At 38.1% G+C, this 20767-nt stretch overlaps 1 protein-coding gene across 4 annotated transcripts in view; it reads right to left on the bottom strand.

Annotated features, from left to right (window-relative positions):
- dennd4c (DENN/MADD domain containing 4C) overlaps positions 1-20767 on the bottom strand; it is a 214285-nt gene that overhangs the window by 6654 nt on the left and 186864 nt on the right. For all 4 annotated transcript variants that reach the window (XM_084404122.1, XM_084404123.1, XM_084404124.1 and 1 more), the window contains 3 exons: positions 4131-4268; positions 2403-2520; positions 2029-2182 (listed from right to left, as the gene is read on the bottom strand). In XM_084404122.1, the coding sequence (XP_084260248.1) occupies positions 2029-2182; positions 2403-2520; positions 4131-4268 (410 nt within the window). The remainder of the gene's footprint in view (positions 1-2028; positions 2183-2402; positions 2521-4130; positions 4269-20767) is intronic.

Here is a 20767-nt window from a genome sequence, read left to right as displayed (position 1 = left end):
CCACCTCCACTCCATTTATTATCCTAAATTAGATGCACCTGTTTGAGGTCGTTAGCTGCATAAAGACACCTGTCCACCCCATACAATCAGTAAGAATCCAACTACTAACATGGCCAAGACCAAAGAGCTGTCCAAAGACACTAGAGACAAAATTGTACACCTCCACAAGGCTGGAAAGGGCTACGGGGAAATTGCCAAGCAGCTTGGTGAAAAAAGGTCCACTGTTGGAGCAATCATTAGAAAATGGAAGAAGCTAAACATGACTGTCAATCTCCCTCGGACTGGGGCTCCATGCAAGATCTCACCTCGTGGGGTCTCAATGATCCTAAGAAAGGGGAGAAATCAGCCCAGAACTACACGGGAGGAGCTGGTCAATGACCTGAAAAGAGCTGGGACCACCGTTTCCAAGGTTACTGTTGGTAATACACTAAGACGTCATGGTTTGAAATCATGCATGGCACGGAAGGTTCCCCTGCTTAACAGCACATGTCAAGGCCTGTCTTAAGTTTGCCAATGACCATTTGGATGATCATGGGAGAAAGTCATGTGGTCAGATGAGACCAAAATAGAACTTTTTGGTCATAATTCCACTAAACGTGTTTAGAGGAAGAAGAATGATGAGTACCATCCCAAGAACACCATCCCTACTGTGAAGCATGGGGGTGGTAGCATCATGCTTTGGGGGTGTTTTTCTGCACATGGGACAGGGCGACTGCACTGTATTAAGGAGAGGATGACCGGGCCATGTATTGCGAGATTTTGGGGAACAACCTCCTTCCCTCAGTTAGAGCATTGAAGATGGGTCGAGGCTGGGTCTTAATGACCCAAAGCACACAGCCAGGATAACCAAGGAGTGGCTCTGTAAGAAGCATATCAAGGTTCTGGCGTGGCCTAGCCAGTCTCCAGACCTAAACCCAATAGAGAATCTTTGGAGGGAGCTCAAACTCTGTGTTTCTCAGCGACAGCCCAGAAACCTGACTGATCTAGAGAAGATCTGTGTGGAGGAGTGGGCCAAAATCCCTCCTGCAGTGTGTGCAAACCTGGTGAAAAACTACAGGAAACGTTTAACCTCTGTAATTGCAAACAAAGGCTACTGTACCAAATATTAACATTGATTTTCTCAGGTGTTCAAATACTTATTTGCAGCTGTATCACACAAATAAATAGTTAAAAAATCATACATTGTGATTTCTAGATATTTTTTTTTAGATTATGTCTCTCACAGTGGACATGCACCTACGATGACAATTTCAGCCCCCTCCATGATTTCTAAGTGGGAGAACTTGCAAAATAGCAGGGTGTTCAAATACTTATTTTCCTCACTGTATATATTTTTGGCATGTCCTGTGCAGTTCTCAGTATAAGGCAGGGTTCAGGTACAGGTAATAACAAATATTTAATGTGAGTCACAATACTGACGTAAATTACACTAATGCATGTATTAGAAAACTAGGCTACCACTCTTAATGCTCCAATGCAAAGTAATAACCTTTATCATTTTTTTTTTTTTTTATGGGAAGGGTAATAAATGAAATTATATAAATAATGCACACCTGTTTTAATGTGTAATAACCTAAAATACGTGCTAGTACTGTAAACAGTACTACGTAAGCACAGGTTCACATTCTTGACATTTACTATATTATTTGAATTAATTCTAAACATCAAAAGCATACATATAAGTACTAAATTTGCTAAATTTATTTTTTACAGTGTTTTACTTGCAACCAAAAAATCTAGCCTATTGGCAGATACATTTAATAAGGAAGTCACATAAATTGCCCTTATAAAGGTAAAACGCCTCTGGAAATCAACTCAATGCAGGACCAGGCTCACAGCAAACACTGAATAAGACTATTGAAATGTTAAGCAAGTAAACTCCGGCTGGAGAAGCAACAGAGGTCAGTCAGCCTTGTGCCATGTAGTAAACAATATGATTGCAAGCAGATTGTCTGTAAATGACCTATTAGTCTAACAGTTTCATTTCAAATTTAGTCATTTATACAAAATATAGCATGCATGTCCAACCTCTGCCGTTTAACTTCTGGGTGTTTCTTGATCTCCCTAAGGAGCATGTTGATGGGGCCATACACATCGTTCGTCTGAATGCTGCGAACAATGCTGTTCAGTAGAGTTCGAGTCTCCTGGTGGTCAGTGGGGCTTAGAGTTCCCTTTCTTTGCACTGCACAACAAAGACACTCACATTCAGTGCCATACATGAAGTAGCTTAATGGCAATCCATTCATGAGGTTTCAACATAATAAAACAATATTTATTACGTTTATTTAGGTGTGCACATTAATGTAGTTGATCCTAAAAAAAAAAATGTGTCAATGAACATTAATGTGTTAATGCGAATACTGAACAAATAAATCTTCTCAAAGCACCCCTACTGTACTCACAGAAGGTCCTCCAGAGCTGATAGAGGGGCTCGGTGGGATCCTGATGTAAGTTGACATTGTCCCACAGCAGCTGCACATACACCTGCTTACTGTCCTGAGACAGAGATGTCTGCGGCAGCTACAGGAGGAAAACAGAGAAGGTAGCTTTATCATGTAGTTCAGTTCATCAAACAAGCAATTATGGGTTGAAATACACAAAATGACTCAACAAATGAGGTATATTTTCATGAAGAGACATGATGGCTCATTCTGGGTCCGTGTAACGCTTCACAATTCAGTTTTTACCCCATACAGTGCAAATGTAAACATAAAAAAATTAAACTAAGCGTTCATTTTACTTTTTTCAGTTACTTCATCAATGGATAATTGCCATTTTGTGTCCTTTTTTAAATTTCCTTTTGCTAAATTGTGACTTAAGAAATTATCATTTGAATAAACGAAATCTAACCGCTTTTATATTTTTACCCTTGTCTTGCAATTTGCGCAGTAGGCTGTTCCATTAGCACGGGGTGGCATTTTGTGTAGACCAACTGTTTAGACTAACTGCGTGGATGATGAGAAGTAGTTTAAAAGGCTAACACAGAGGATGACCTTTTTCACACAAAGTGGCATAATTTTTATTGTTAATAACTGTGCTAAATTTATGGCAGACTCGGGATGGCCATCGGAAGGAGTGGGCGAAATGAAAAAACAAAACAAAACAGTGGCCTGGCTACTAATTTTGCCCACTGCCCCGCTCACTTGTATCTAACGGATTTGTTATTACTTTATATTGTTGCATGCATGATACACCCAAATGATTTTGGAATTCGCCATATAATAATAAATCTAAACAAACTGGTATGTTGACGACCACACATTTCCTGATCTCTCTTCGCAGCCCATCTGAGGAACAAAATCCCATTACACCGGCTGCGGACTATAAGACTATTAGCAATGGAGGGACCCTATGGACAAGACCCCTTTGATGGCTACCCTGATAGCCAACTGCAGAGGGAAAATTTGTGGTCGACAACATACCAGTTTAACCATATTTTTTATGCTACTCTTGTGGGTAACAGTGGTGTGTTTTGGGATGCTCACAACTTGTGTGCATTTTCTCTGTGAGTCGGCGTGAACTGCCGTGCTAATAGAGCCTCATGAATACCAATGGTCAAGGTCAGGATTTTTTTTTTTTTTTTTTTTTTACCAAACCCTATCGTATACCCCCGGAAAAATTAGATATATGAAACGTGTAACATCTGACCATGCTGTGATACTTTTGCATCTTTTGCTTGCCACTATTCACTGCCATGTCTTAAATGTCTAATTTTTTGGTCAGAAAAAGAAAGAACAGCATACTGCATTAGAACAACACCAGGGTGAGTAAATTATGACAATTTTTATTTTAGGGTGAACTATCCATTTAAATTTAGCACAGTCATTAACTGTTCATTACACTAGAAGCCGTTCGCCAGTCATATGCTGCAAGACTAGTCAAGAGTAAAGAATTCATGATTTGTTTCAGTTTATTATCGAATGGCAAATTCCAAAATAATTTGGTGCATCAGGCATGCAACAATATAAAGTAATAATGAATAAGTAAAAAAAATAGATATAAACAAGCAGGGCCACAGTATTTATTTTTGTATTTGCACTGTACGGTCTGAAAACTGAATTGTGAAGCATTCCACAGACCATTCTGAAGCAGTCAGTAAGAGAACGGCAATGTGAATAAAGGTCAAGTACCTGTACTCCATTGTTGCAGTGTTCAGAGGTGAGGATGAGTCCAGGCAGAATGCTGGGCAGGTCTAAACGCCGGAAATACCACACCAGGTTCCAGAAGATAATTGGGTGCTGACTGAGGAACTTATGGGTATAGATTACCTGAGAGATAATGGAAATGGATGAATCAAAGACAATACATACATAAAGCCAAGCACATTAAAAGACAACAGGCTGTTATTTGAAGACTTGCTTTCTTGCTTTCTGTCTTGTTGGTACACACAACTGTAGCGTCTGGACCAATCAGACACACACAAATTATTCATTTATTTAATGAATAATCCAGCAAACTCACTCTCCCAACCAAGGCCTGTGAAACTTTCCCCAAAAACTAACATCCCAAATGAAGCTAACACACTGGCAGGACGCGGTGTCTTGTTACAGGACACATAGAGACTGATAAGAGTTTTACGATCCAAAGGAATGTGGCCACATGCGCAAGAGAGAGACAATGGGAAGACAGAAACAATCTTTAATACAGACTTTGCTGCATATGAACATGCATTCCAGAACATTTTGTGAATGATTTACTGCCTTGTGTTGTGTCTTTTAATACTATTATCTGTTGATACTATTATCTCTTTGATACTATATATCTTATTATAGACCCACAGTCAACATAACCCCACGCATACCATGTTTAGTCTCTATAAATTGGTACTTTGAAGATCGAAATGATTGTGTACATGATATGCCGATAGCTGTGCAACATATTAGTATTACAAGAATCTTTCTTAGTTTCATCTTCAGAAACCAATCCAGCGTGCCATTGCAAATGAGCATGCTTAGAACAAAAACTCAATTCAACCACAGAAGAAACTCCCGCTTGTGAAATTCCACCCTTCTCATTGGTCAAACAAACCCGGAAAGGTGTGACCTTGGTCAAGCTTTAAAAGGCCTTGTCACTGACCCTTCCCACTTCTTAGCTGCTGGCTCCACTGTTGGTCCTCACGTTGATAGTGGGGGGGCCCAAGGGCCCCAGAAGGCCTGAGCATTGTCTACATGCTTTCATGCTCCCAAAGGGAGCTTCAATCCAGGAAACTGCAACTTACCATCACTGAACAAGCGACGATCAACTCTTGGCCTTCTCGACACTTCAGGATGCCGTGCTGTCCAGCATGGCCTCAGCAGGCCCCCGGCTGCAAGCTCCGACCCACAACAGCGTCGAAACCAACATGCAAGTCATCATCATCTTCTCCATCAAGCAGAGAAGAAAACGATGGCAACTTGCACCATGACTTTTGACACTCACGGACTCATCAACGAACTCAATTTTCAACCACTTCAAAAATTGTCCACGATTGCAACTGACCATGCAAGTATCAATTTAATGAGGTGCTCTGAAAATGATAAGCTGATGGTTCTCATAGTTAAATAGATCTTTTCCATAGTTCTATTTCCTGCTTCCGGTTCCATATCACTTACCCTTTTACCTATGCATGTATGTATGTATGTATGTATGTATGTATGTATGTATGTATGTATGTATGTATGTATGAATGTATGTTTGTTTAGTTTAGTTTAGTTTGTGATTTAGTTAATAAAACTTGTGCACAACAGGTATTTGGTTCTGATTCCCTGCTTGCAACAAAGTCCCTTTTACGATCTTGATCTTGTTACATGTTCTAAGCGCTGTACATGCTAAGAAATAATTATTTTTCGGTGGCCATGAAAGATACACTTTTCTTAGAATAAATGAATAATCAAAGAGTTCGTTGGAACTCTCTCTCTCTTTCTTTCTTTCTCTTTTATTCCTTTCATGAAAATGCATTATTTGTACAAGGCACATACAATTCATTTGAGTTTTCCTTTACATTTCCATGATCAGAAAGGAGCAGATGGAAGAATAATATTCTTATATTTATCTGCCCCCTTTATAGACATAAATAGTAGATGGCATTAGCATTGTTCCCTCCACCATCACCCAAAATGTATTAACATAAACAGTAGATGACATTAGCATTACACAAAATATATTCACAAATATAGTAGATGGCATTAGCATTATTCCCTCCACCATCACCCAAACTCCAACATATCTAATATTTGTTTAAACGTTTTACAATGATCACATACAAACAAAATCAAAATTCAGTTTGATATAATTCAAGTTGTTTCTTTTTATAACTCCTTTTAAATTCCAAAATATTTTTGCAACTTTTTAAATCTTTCCTTAGAGAATTCCATGCTTTTACTCCAGCAACAGACAAACACATTTGTTTCAGGTTTGTTCTTGCTATTAGATGTTTAAAGTCATAAGGCCGTCTGTGATTTCCATCTTCAGAAGTAAAAACAAATAACTTTTGTAAGTCATGTGGAAGAGCTTTGCTTCTAGCTTTGAACATCACTAATAGAGTTTGTAATTCTACAATGTCTTTAAGTTTTAATAATCCTGACCTAATAAAGAGTTGATTTGTGTGGTCTCTATATCCTGCTTTGAAAATAATGCGAATGGCTCTTTTCTGTAAAATAAATAAAGGCATAATGTTGCTATGATATGTATTTCCCCATATTTCTACACAATAGTTTAAATAAGGCAATATCATTGAACAATATAACATTTTCATTGTATTATATGGTAAACTGTATTTAACCTTATTCAAAATAAATAGGCTTTTTCCCATCTTATTTTTTACATGCAATATATGACTTTTCCACGTCAATTTCTCATCTAAGGTGACTCCTAGAAATCTGATTTCAGACACCTTCTCAATGTTTACATTGTTTATGGATAAGCTGACTTCCTCCTTTCTTTTATTGCTGAATATCATAAACTTTGTCTTATTCAAATTTAAAGATAACTTATTTACATCAAACCACAATTTTAGTTTAACCATTTCATCTTCAATATTATTAGCTAAGGTTTTCAAGTCATTTCCTGAACTGTATAAATTTGTATCGTCTGCAAATAATACATAGTGTAACATTTTTGAAACCTCACAAATCTCATTTATATATAAAATAAAAAGTTTGGGTCCTAAAATTGAGCCTTGTGGAAGTCCACATTCAATATTCATACATTCTGACCTATAATCGTCAAACTCAACATATTGTTGTCGTTGTTGTAAATAGCTGGTTAGTCCAGTACAACTCCTCTAATTCCATAAGTATATAATTTAGAAATGAGAATTTGATGATCTATAGTGTCAAATGCCTTCTTTAAATCAATGAACACTCCTATTGTGTATTTATTTCTATCTATTGCGGTTGTAATGTCTTCAGTAATTTTCATGATAGCCAAGCTTGTAGACCTATTTGACCTAAATCCGTACTGATTTTCATTTAATAATTCATGTTTTTCAATAAAGTTGTCTAATTTTATTAACAAAGAGTTTTTCAAACACTTTGGAAAATTGAGATAGGAGAGATACTGGTCTATAGTTATTAAAAATATGTTTATCTCCAGTTTTAAAAAAAGGTATTACCTTAGCTATTTTCATACTATCTGGGAAAACTCCTTCTGTAAAAGAATAATTAATTATATAATATAATGGTTTAATAATACAATCAATTGTGTTTTTTATTATTTTCATGTAAATACCATCACTATCCGTTGAGGTCTTGTTTTTTAGCTTATAAACCACAGATAATATTTCATTTTCAGTCACTTCACCTAGATACATTGACTGCATAATCCTATTTTCCCTTTTCCAGACTCCCCCTGGCTGATCACTAGATATTGGTATTTCGTTTGCTAAGCTAGGTCCTACATTTACAAAGAATTGATTTAGTTCATGGACCATTTCATCTTTATTTTCAATCACCCTATTGTCCTTTTCAAAATATTTAGGTAGTTCCGTTTGTCCAGTCTTATTCCCAATTACATTGTTCAGAATATTCCATGTAGCCTTTATATTATTTTTATTTTCATGCAACATTCTATTATAATAGTCCTTTTTTGCTTGTCTCAATATATCAGTCAACTTATTTTTGTATTTCTTATAGCGTTTTTCTGCATTCTCTGTTCTTAATTTGATAAACTCCTTATAAAGTCTGTTTTTCTTTTTAGAGGCATTTTTTAATCCGTTTGTTATCCAAGGTTTACTATTTTGCCTTTGTATAATAAGCATTGTCCTGAGATCCTATGCAGATCCAAACAGAGTAAGATAACATTTAAGAAAAGAATTATAAGCATTATTTGCATCATCTATGTACACCTCTTTCCACTCTTGTTTGAATAAATCATTCCTAAACTTATTAATATGATCAGTACTCCTTTTTCTTTTGTATATTTGATGGTATACTGTTTTTTTAGGCAACTTATAGTCAAATATTGCAAATATAGGCAGATGGTCGCTTATATCATTTATTACCAACCCACTAGTAATGTGATTCTCCAAAACATTTGTAAAGATATTGTCTATTAAAGTTGCACTAGTTGTGGTTATTCTGCTAGGCTTCGTTATTAATGGATACAGCCCATTTTTATATAACATCTCTAAAAAATCTGAGTTTTGTATATGTGAATCTACCTTTAGAAGATCAATATTATAATCTCCACAAATTACAAGATTTCGTTTGTTATTTAGACCAAGAATCATTTCTTCCAATTTATCCATGAAGGTTTCCACTTTTGATCCTGGTTTTCTATATACACATGCAACAATAATATTCCTATTTTGTTCTAATTCTATTTCTACAGCTACACTTTCCATTAAATCATTAATAGCTGTTGTCATGCATTTAACTGGTCTACATTTCAATTCATTATAGATATAGAGGGCCACTCCCCCTCCAGTCCTGTTGGTGACATATAAATCATAGCCCTTTAATTTCAGATCAACCTCCTTGCCTTTCTTTATCCATGTTTCAGATAAAGCAATTAACTTAAATCTTCCTTTAAGTGTCTCCAAAAAATGTTTGATTTCAGAAAAATGTTTTGATAAACTTCTGCAATTGAAATGAATAAAAGAAAATGCCTGTTCAATTTGTACCTCATCAAGTTGTTCCTCAGTGTAATACTGACAAGAGTCCCTAAAGCCGCGTTTCCACCGCAGGAACTTTCCCCAGGAACTAGGAACTTTGGGCTGGTACTCGATGTGTTTACACCGCAGGAACCAGGGTCTAAATGAAGTTCCGGGTAAATATTTCCCCCTCCGATAGTCCCTGCTCACGAGGTAGTACTTTTTCAAAGTTCAGGAACTTTCAGGGGTGGGACTTGTGCGCTGCACAAGCTGATTGGTTGTGTTCACGCCGCATTTTGGTTGGATGACTCCACGCAGCATTTTCTTTATTTTTAACCTCCCTTTTAAAAAGTGGCTTCATGCAGTAAAGTTGTCTGTCTGCAAATATGGAATTTAATAAAAAAAAACTGGGGGACTGGCGACGAGTTTCAGGCTTTATTATTTGGGTATTTGTGGAAGAGGAAACTTTCTGCGCGTTCGTCACAGCCATCTCACGGCCAATGTCCGCAATAGCTGATAACATACAATTTTATATCTAACGTTAGCATTACGAGCTCTGAACACGCTTTATCAGTGCTCGTCTCTTTTATGCCACAGCTTTTAATATTAAGTCATTATGTTTACACATTGTCATCTATTGCAAGGCAAACCATGTTACAAATTTACTATAACAGGATTGAAATAGCGCATTGAGGTGTAACAAACAACTATTTACAAGACTGTCACTATTTATGATTGATAGACGGGGTTCAGGCTTTTTGTAAAGAGTATTTACGCAAAAGGAAATTTTTGCGCGTTATTCCCAGTCATCTCACAACGTACCTCTTGTCTTAATTTTATACGCATACAAGCTTTCTGAACACGCTTTAGTATCAGTGCTCGTCTATTTTGTTATGTTAATTACCTCGTTAGTAAACCAATAACTGCAACACAGTTTGAATCTCCTCCAAACTTATAAATGTGGCGCTCAAAACTGATTACTGTCCGTCGCAGACTGGGAGGAGCAGTTGCGCGCAGTTTACCTTCCCGGTACTTTAGACCGCGGTGTAAACGCAGAAAGCAACCGGTCTGGGGCAAAAAAGGTTCCTGGGAAAAAAGTTCCTGGGACAAATTGTTCCGGGTAATTTCGGTGGAAAAGCGGCTTAATATGATTAAATAAATTAGTCTCTGGATCCACATTATTTTCAAAATCATATGTATCACGTTCTATATAATCAACACTTGCAAAGGCTTCAGTCTTAAATGAAAGAGTCATGAGTTCCTTATAAGAGATCCAATAATCAAGCAGAAAAAAAGAATGATGCATTCACTATTGTCATTTGTACAGATCCAGGTCCTTCATTTTTCTCACCATAATCACCTTGGCTTGTTCAGGAGGTCCATTCGTCCGGATGAAAACTTTTCCATTCCTGGTCCAAGTTGATTGAATTTTGGTTTCCTTTTTCAGGGTACGGCTGGTCCAAGCAATTTCTGCATTTTTCTTTGTCAAGTGCTCATTCAAATACACTCCGGTGCCTTTAAGTTTCTTAGCTTCCTTCAGGATTTCCACCTTGTGCTTTCTACTTGCAAACTTGACAATGATTTTAGGTTTAGTTTTTTTGTCCTTACTTGGAAGAATGTGACATGCTGAAATTTGCTGACTGTCCAGAGGAATGGTTTTACTCTTCATGAAGCGCACCACTTGTTGCTCCAGGGTTTCAAGCTCCTCAGATGGTGCATCCTCACCTTGTTGGTCACCAGATGGGCCTGTAGCCCGGGCATAACTTTGATGCCTAGTCTCTAGGCCGGTGATTACAAGGTCATCAGCTCTGGAATACTGTTCCAAGTCATCCACCCTTTGTTCCAGGAGCTCAATACGTTCTTCCTTCTGTTGAATAATAGTTTTTAGTTGCCTGATCTCCTCCATGAGGCCTGTCAGTTTTCTTTGTTGTTCCACCACAGTTTTATGTCACTTATTTCCCTTGACATAAAATTCAGGGAATTTTTCATTTCCGCCATTTCAGCTGCTATTTTTGCAGTAGTGGCCATTGTACTCCAAGCAGTCTTGACTTTTGTTGGATGTCAGTGCAATTTGATGATTTTAATGGATTTCATCAGGCCTTTGAGCAGAGAGAAACAGTTGCAGCCATCTTACTCAAAGCCACGCCCCCACGTCTACCTGAACTGATTAATTAATTGTAATATTAATTTAGCTTACCTCAAAGTTAATCTAATTAACTGACCCAAATATTAATAATTAATCATAATTGGTAATTATGGATTATTATTAATATTTCCCCTTTGAGCTAATTTGTTACAGTGTGTTCATGTGTTTAAACTGGAGTTCTCAATGCAAACCTTCATCACAACCCGAACGTTGCTCCGTTCGATTTGTGTTGTTGGTTGGCATGAGTCTCTTAGCAACACATGACACCGCAAAGTGTGAGCAGGCACTTTTGATAATCTGATAACAGCACAAAACCTCACAGACCCTTGTGTAAAGCTTGTTCCGTAGCAACCCTACACACATACAAGTTAAAGCCCTTTACCTCGACTGAGACACGTGCGGGCGTAAAGTGTAACCTTTAAACCAAAGACTACAGACTTTGGGCCTTGGCCCTTGAAACAAAGGGATGGTGATTTGAACACGAGTAACAAGAGTCAAAGCTCCTCGAGGCTTTGAATCAAAGGAGTCAATTGCGTCACAAATGATTCTTTGTTTTGAAGCGCCCTCGCTGGCGACCCCTGCTGGTCAGAACAGTGTAAGTGTAGAGAAAACTCAACTCAATGAAACACCTTTCACAAACCAATCGCAAAGGTTTGATCAAAGGTGCAAGCAAGTAATGGCAATGCACAAACTATCTAATACCGTTTAATATGAGGTGTCTTTCAAGGCACGATATCTTGGTAAACTGTAGGGCTCGTTTATGAAAGCTTGGTCAATCAGACCAATAAGAGACTATTAAATTCGCCTCTTCCTTTTATCAAATGCGTCATTAAACGTGTACAAATCTCTAAAAATGATACAAGATCACATAGAAATCGAATACACACTGGTTCACGGACTGTTGAAATTTAGAATAATTTCGAAACAGCTATGACGCGGAACGAAGCCCGTTTACTGAAATTCCATGACTTTAGCAGTCTGATACATGCTCAGAATCAATGATTTGAGACAAATGATTAACACTGGTTTCAGAGCTTCACGAAGCATGTCTCATAGGCGGTTTAAACTACTCCGTCCTCTCTCTCCCTCTCTCTCTCTCGACCCCCTTTCTTTTGGTTTCACTTTTAGTTGAAACCCAGATACCTTGGTTTTTATTTGAGTTTCATTTATTTCGACTTAAGTCTACCCCTATTTTATTTAGTGTATTTACACCTGTTGAGCCTGAATATTCATATTCAGTTAAGTTGAATTTAATTAAATTTGTAATTTAATTAAATCAATTTGCTTATTCAATTTCCCTTTTAGTTACCAGGGCTATGAGAACACTCCCTGTTTACTCTTTATTTTGATTTTATTTCAATTTATTTACTTACTTTGTTTCAGCCTGAATTTCCATATTCAGCTAAATAAAGTTTAACTAAATTTGAAATTTAACTAAATCAATTGTTTCCCTTTCCTTTTAGTTTTTTTTGAGCTATAAGGACATTCTACCTTTACTTATACCTTATCTTAGATATTTACTATCAACATCTTCCCTCTTTCTATAGGATTACAGTAGTTCTAGCAACTGTTGTTTCCATAACTACCCAGGTCATTAGCATCCTAATTCCTGTCTGTGCTTTACCCCTCCTCACTCCTTAGCACCAAGCTAAGTACATGAAGTACGGTTAACATAAACGCACAGTAGGCCCCAGACAGAACAGGAAACACTTCCCGTTGTTTCTTCTTCTTTTGACCTTGATGTTTGATGTGTCCCTGCTAGCTTACCCCTCTTTTACACCGCAAGCGTGAGCGGCGCGCGAGCGGCTCGTCCGCGCAACTACATCGTCACTGCAGCAGCAGACTCTCGCGAGTATTCACACTGGAAGCGTATAAGTACAGCGTCACAGCAGCGGCTGCAAAGCGTGTTCGGCAGACAATATAACCATTTCAAACAATGGGTAAGTTCTTTCAACATTTTTGTTTTTATACATTATAACTTGCAGAATATTTGTAATACCTGGAAGAGTTTGTTTTATCTAAAATCGTTGTTCATGGTCTACTTTACCGCCGTACGTATTTAAACATTTTGTTTTAATTCCTTTTAGAACGTGTTGTTTTTTGGGTCATAAAGCACTTTGTGCTTCTCGACCTCCACGATCAACCTCGTGTCATCCATTGATACAGGTTGTGTTTACGTCATCTGCCGCATGCACATGTTCACTAGAGCCTATATAGCATAGTGTCTGTGTATTGGAGTATTACATAAACTCAAATAAAGTTTATATTGTATTTTGTGGCTAGTTTGACTTTATTTTATTTTTTATAATAATACACCATACTTTCACCCAAAATGAATAATTAAAAAATTTAAATGGGTAAACACTAGGGGTGGTGAAAAAATTTTATTATTGATTAATCGCGAGTATGTTATGGACGAGTATGAATCGATTATTAAATTTTCAAAAATCGATTTTTTATTATTGTTAAAAAAAAAATGTTTTTGCATTATTTTATTTTGTAAAAAATGTTATACCGGAAGTTGAACGTCACGAACGCGCCCAGTTCCAGTTTGCAAGCGCGTGTAACGGCAGCCAGAGCGAGTGAGAGCAGGTGTGTAAAATGGAAGAACCAGGAACGAGCAACCAACCGATCCACCCAGCTCCATCTGGGCTCAAAGCAAGCGTGTGGATTCATTTTGGTTTTCATTGCAGGAGCTCTAAACAACATGTTGATAGAACGCATGCCACACTAAACTGAAGTACTGCGGCAATACGAGCAACTTGAGGGCCCACATTTCCCGCTTTCATCCAGAGGAGGCAGGGTGGGTTAAAGACGACCGCCTGAAGCCCGTCATCCCACCGAATCAGCACACTCTCCACGATATGACAAAATTGGCCCCGGGCTCGGAGAGAGCTAAGAAAATATATTTATGTATCCCAGGTATGAGCGTTGCTGCAGAGAGAGTGTTCTCCACTGCGGGAGACATCGTGTCAGCACAACGGAGCACACTCACGCCACAACATGTGGACCAGCTGGTCTTCCTCCATAAGAATCTGGTCATTCCAGAGCTATGAATGTTTAGTACAACTTGATTACTCACAAGTTAGTGTGTTGCATTTTGTCACTGTGTTCTACAGTACAGTATATAAGCTGAAGCTACAGTAGGTTGTTCAGAAATGTTCATTTTGTCTTCTTAATGATTAAATTGGACAATTTTCTTCTAGAAAGACAAGGTGTTCAGGTGGAGAAAAAACTTTTTCTTTACATTGACATGTTTCGACTGCAACCTGCAGTCTTCCTCCACCTGAACACCTTGTCTTTCTAGAAGAAAATTGTCCAATTTCTACAGTATGTTGGTTCTGATCTACTTCCTAAAGGAAATAAGCCTTTCATTTATTTGTTATTGGTTAGTTCAACTTGATGAGTTCATACATACAAATAATTCTGAAGTTATAACTACACGACACAGAAAGTGCTTTGAGTTGTTGTTACTCAATAAAAGAGTTAAGTAATTCAGCAGCTGACTTTTTTTAATACTGCCATCACTTTGTAGTGTATTTTCGTTTACTGTTGTGAAATGGAAAATCAATAATCGCTAATCGAGAATCGTTAATAATCGAAAATCGACTGTAATCGAATCGGGACTTCAATAATAGTAATCGAATCGAATCGGGAAATCAGACATATTAACCACCCCTAGTAAACACATATTTGTTATAGCCTACTTAATTTACTTTTCTGGCATAATTGTTAAAACACTAGACATTGGCATTGTTGTTAAAACTCTTGACATTCTTATTCTGTGCATTTTGAGCACGTTTTGTGTTAAATCACATTTATTTTGTCCATCAAAAGTGTGCTTTCACTTTAATTGAGCGTGAGCAGCACAGCAAAAAATAGACCGGACGCCGAAACCCCCGCTGCACTGCTGTTCACGCGCCGCTCCTGCTTGACGCTCACGCGCCGCGCCGCTCCTGCTCCCGGTGTGAATGCACTCATTGATTAACAAGGACGCCCGAAAAAAATACGCGCTGCTCACGCGCCGCTGACGCTTGCGGTGTGAAACCGGGGTTAGTCTAACAGCAGCTTAACCCATACGTGACACCTGTTTACCTATGTCTCCTAGCTAAACTTAAATGGGTAAAACACTCCTTTCTTCCCTTTCCTTTCTGATTTCATCTTATTGTTCTATTTTGGTTTTGCTCTATTTGTTACTCTCGTAGTATAACATGTGAAAAGAACCATCAGTATTTTGAGTAATAGTTTTATGACATGTAAAAAACCCAGTCATCAGTCGACGCTGCTTAAAGCACGTCAGCTAAGATACTCAAAACCTTTTTGTTGTGTGTGCTCACCAACACAAAATTTTAGCTGCACCACCCACATCAGCTATTTACATCTTACATGGCCTACATAGCCGTTCTCCAGACAGATAGCTTACCACCTCTGTAGAAACTTGCATGTGCCTTTGCCATTTCTCTCTTGTGTTCCCACAAGTGTGCCAGTAGGCCTCAGACATCCAGCCCTGCCACCCACCAGGACCACCTGGAGACCTGGCAGAGCAGTGTCCTGGACATCCTTCAGTCTGAAGCAGGCAACTACCTACCACGGCAGAGAAAGGAACTGTTAGACGACAACAAAAGCGGACGTCTGACAACCAGCCTGAGCCACCAAGAACTGACCAGCATCATCTTCTCCTTGGCCACGCTCAGGCCTCAAACAGGAGGTAAATGAACTAACGCTGCCAGCCACAGTGTAGCGTCTGGGCTATGAATCATTCTTTCATTTGTTCTGAATTAACCAATTCTGACTCTGTGTTTCTGAACACATTCTTTCATTCCGGACTAGATCTTGATAACATATGCTTTCTCTCAGAAGAGCTGTTAACCTGTGACCCATCCAATGTAGCTCACAGCTTTGGATGCGCTGGGTCTGCACCCCCAACTGTTTTATGACACCTTTAGGGGGTCCTCGAGACACTCCAGGACCTAAAACCAACATTCTTTCTCCCCCTGTGGTGAACTTCAGAGAGATCCACAGGAGAGATATGGACTTTCTCTGTGATCCAGACCTTCCACACACACACACACACACACGGACATTCCAATACACACACACCCAAACGTTTCTTCAAACTCATCATATAAAGTCATTTCTAAAGGTATATGATATATTTTTGGAGTGTTGCATGTTTTCCCATGTTACAGTAGCTTAGTTTATGATGTTTATTTGAAGGAGTGAACTTTTAAATGCTCCTATTCATGCATACGATGGTAACTTTGTATTCCCACCTCTTTCACCTGCCGTTCTTGGTATCTGGTTAACCGTCTCGTTATGACTGAGGTAGACAGAGACAGGAGATTACAGTAAAATTTATTATTCTATGTGTACCATCTTTCTGGGGTAAGAATGACGAATTCTGACATACTCAAACTATGCAGATGAACCGTCCCGACAGGACAAAGGAAATCTTCCCGCTCGAGAATCCCTGAAGGTGATTCGTCATTCACGAAAAAGGAGGCGTGAACGAGGATTTCCTTAAGAGGAAAGGACGTTCACTTTCTACTCACTTCAGCTTTTCGTCGGTTCATCTTCAGTTATTCATCCTTAGCTATCCTCTTCGGTTTTCTTCACTTTGGTTTCTTTTTAGCTTTAGTTTTAGTCTTTTGTCTTTGTTTTTCATATTCTCCTTTGTTCATTTCCACCTACGAGTGAACTGAACTTAGCCTGAATTATTTCTGTGGTAACTTCACTTTCAATGGACTTTTAACCCTCTGAGGTCGACAAACGCGCCTGCGCGTTTTGCTGGATTTTCTTCACATTGTAGCACTATAAACTTAAATTACTCCGTCATTTATGGTCATACAGAAAAAAGAAATATAAAAAAATAATCTGTGGTATTTCTACTTTTGTATGTGTCCACTTACAATCAAATCAAAACATTGTGTTTTTGTAAAATAAAGAAAATAAACAGGGTGTGCTTTCTGCCTCCCCGTTGCGGTGAACTTTTTTTTCTTGAGCACGTCTATAAACTGAAACCAAACTCAGCGAATACTTGTCACACATTTATGAGCCATATACCTTTATAAACATTTAAGTGTGTACTTTTAAATGATCGGATTCAAACTGAAAACAAATATTCTATGTTTAAGTAATTTGTATAAAACCAACAAGATGTCCAGCTTCTCAAACGCTTCCTAATTATTTTTTAATTTGACCACGCCTACGAGCGCAAAAGACATTCACATGCAAATCTCCACATGGAACGCGAACGCGCTCATTACCTCAAAAACAAAGCACCAACAAACTTCACGTCTCTGCTTTTCGTCGAGTTTGAAAGACGTGCCGTGAGCTTACATTGGCTTTACCTCAGAAGAAGAAGAACGCGATTTGAAGACAAGAAAGATGTAAGGTAAGAAATTCTTACATATTAGTTTGTTATTGTTGCATAAATTTCACATTGCAGTTGAACTGTTGCTAGATATATGGTGAATATTATAATATTTAGACCCGTGTTTACTGTTACTGTGTTTGTGGATATCTGCTCAAACGTAGATATGTATAATATGGTAACCATAATGTTTCATATTTTGGAGCGAGCTCTGGTTTTGAATGTATCATATTTGGAGCGCGATCGCGTTTGAATGTATCATATTTGGAGCACGATCGCGTTTGAATGTATCATATTTGGAGCGCGATCGCGTTTGAAACGCACTGTGCATAGCCTACTGCTTACAAGGCACAACAAACTTGGTGTTCATTATATTATATATTGTTGGAAACATTTGTGTGTGTGTGTGTGTGTGTGTGTGTGTGTGTGTGTGTGTGTGTGTGTGTATTCTGTGAATTTTAAAAAGCAATTTGAACCAGAAAAATCTAAAATTTATTCCCAATACATTTTAGAACTATATTCCCTATTTCTCTTGATATCAGTATGTTCACTTTTCTTTTTTTTTTTCAGGGACCAGATGCCACTGACATGAGTCTCTGTACATGAACATGGTAAAGTGAAAATCAAACACCTTGGAAATGAAAGGTATGTACAATGTTTTTAGGAATGGCAGAAAGGTCTCTGTCTTTGGATCATTGTTTTCAATAAGTGCTTTTTTGTCATTTGTTGTGTATATTTGGATTATGTTGTGTTGTAAATAAATCCAATCAAAAAGCCATTCTTTTTTAAATCTCCTCATTCTTTGTGCAAGGTTGCTCAGAATGACAGGGCCTGTTAGCTCCTAATAGGGCCATTAGGGAGTGTCTTTGTCTTTCTCAGGTGTGAAAAGCTTGCATATTAATGAGATGATCCGCCCCTTCGCATATTGCTTTTTCACACAAAACACGTCTTAGAAATTTTAAATCAATATATTGTCTTCTCTGAATGAGCAGTCAGGGTGATCTTCACATAGTTTTGGAGCAAATATTCTAGGCTACGTGATACAATTTTCAAAAGTCTTGTGAAGAAATAATCAGTATGGGTTTCATGACCTTATTTCAGTGACAATTTTTTTTTATTTTCACAAACCACGCATAAATGTCATTATCTCAAAACTACAAACTTTTACATACATGCTGCTGATATATTATTGTAGCAGAGTTTGTGCTGAATACAGTGTAATCAGACTTTAGCCATGAAAATGTCACAAGTAACAGAAATAAGCACAAATGTCAGAGCATGTCAGAACACCTCCAGGCCCAGAAAACAGCTCAGACCCCAGAGGGTTAAACTACCCGCGACTCTGCTCGCCACGGAAGAAACGAGAGAGCACGCCTAGCTCCGAAGGACTAACACACGCGCGCCTTCTTTCCTCAGCAACACAAAGAGAACTCTATGCAAGTATTAGCTTTATCAAGCTTTTAATGCGTTAAAATTGTTTACCCTGCTTAGGGTGATTCGATTTCTTGTTGTCTCTCAAAAGGTTACTCTGTCTGTGATTTTGCCATACTGTGATCATTCGGTGATCTCTCTCTATTCCTCTCACTCTCTCATTCTCATCCCCTTTCATTGTTTACTGCCATTATTCTGTTGTATACATATATTCCGGGTTTAACTGTAGTCCTATGTATTTGAAGTTTCATGTATTAAAACTAGGGCTGTCAGTTAAACGCGTTATTAACGGCGTTAATGCAAACCCATTTTAACGGTGTCAATTTTTTTATCGCGCGATTAACGCCTAGCAAACTTTGTAGTCTTTTTTCACATGCTTTTGCAACAACTAGTAACGTTAGTAAAGCTACAACACCACCGGATCTAGCTAGACCGGAAAACAAAACAACAGGCACGCCGCACACACTTGTTTGGGCTTGCGAGCCGGCCAAAGAGTGGACGAGAAGCCGCGTCTAGGACAACTTGTATCGCACATTGGACGCGCACTTTCTCAGTTTATGGCCAGCAATAAAAACGCCGAATGGCGCGGACGGTGTGTGTACACTCAGAGAATAATGTGTTCGAATTTTAAATACGAACGCGCTGCGCTTCTCGTCCAGTGTGCGACCCCCTTTAACGTTACGTTTTGAGTGGATGAATGATGAGCGCGAGACGCCGAGATGGATGCCAATAAGATTCTGAATGGAAAGTTTAATTTTAAAAAAGTGGCCAAATGGTTCAATTGACAAGACCAAAGTGATCTGTGTGTTTTGTCGTTGTGAACTGAGCTAGCATCGCAGCACGTCCAGTCTGAAACACCACTTGATGGCCAAGCACACACACAGCTGATGCGAATTCTCCGCCCCTTGTCAATATCAGGACCTTGTCAGTATTTCTTTCACCCTTTTATTGATGGACAGTGTTACATTATGTGAGAGATTATTTACTTCTAGTGAGAATGTTAGTGTGAAATTGAACACTACAGTATATGCCAATGTTGTTTTCAATAAAAAACATTTGCACAAAGCAAGCCGATCCACTTTTCCATGTTGATAAGAGCATTAAAATGAGAAAAAATAATGGGACAAAAAGAAATCAAGAGACATTTAGAATAGATAAAAATGTGCGATTAATTGCGAGTTAACTATGACATTAATGCGATTAATCGCGATTAAATATTTTAATCGTTTGACAGCACTAATTAAAACCCATTATACTCATGATTGCTTCTGTCTGCTGCTCACATTGCGAAGTCCCTTAAATGTTAGATCTAAGCTACAAGCTTTACCTTTGTTGATAATTTAATTCGTTTTTATAGAACAGAGAAGTTATTTTTTGTGGCCAGAAAAATAGCCTCTTCGTGAGAGTTTATAAAAGGATAACTTTTCCTGAGAATTGATAGAGGGATCTTACGGCCAGTTTGCGGGACAAACGGTCTGTTTGATAACTAAATTAATTCCATTAAGGGTTATCTCATATAATCGATCTGTAATAAGACAATTGATATATGAATGATGAATTATAATTCGTTGTGATTGATTATTCATATATACAATCAATCTATTTTCAGTTTCGATAATTTAATGTAACTGTATATGCGATAAATGAATCATACCCCTGATTCATTATTATTGATTCCCTATATCATTTGAGCTAAGCATTCCTTACAACAGAATTCCACAGAGAACGAACCCTGCTCAGGCAGGCA

The sequence above is a fragment of the Rutilus rutilus genome, assembly GCF_951802725.1.
Source record: "Rutilus rutilus genome assembly, chromosome: 3".
NCBI classification, from domain to species: Eukaryota; Metazoa; Chordata; class Actinopteri; order Cypriniformes; family Leuciscidae; genus Rutilus; species Rutilus rutilus.
The sequence above is the reverse complement of the archived record's forward strand: the minus strand, read 5'-3'. Positions and strand labels throughout refer to the sequence as shown.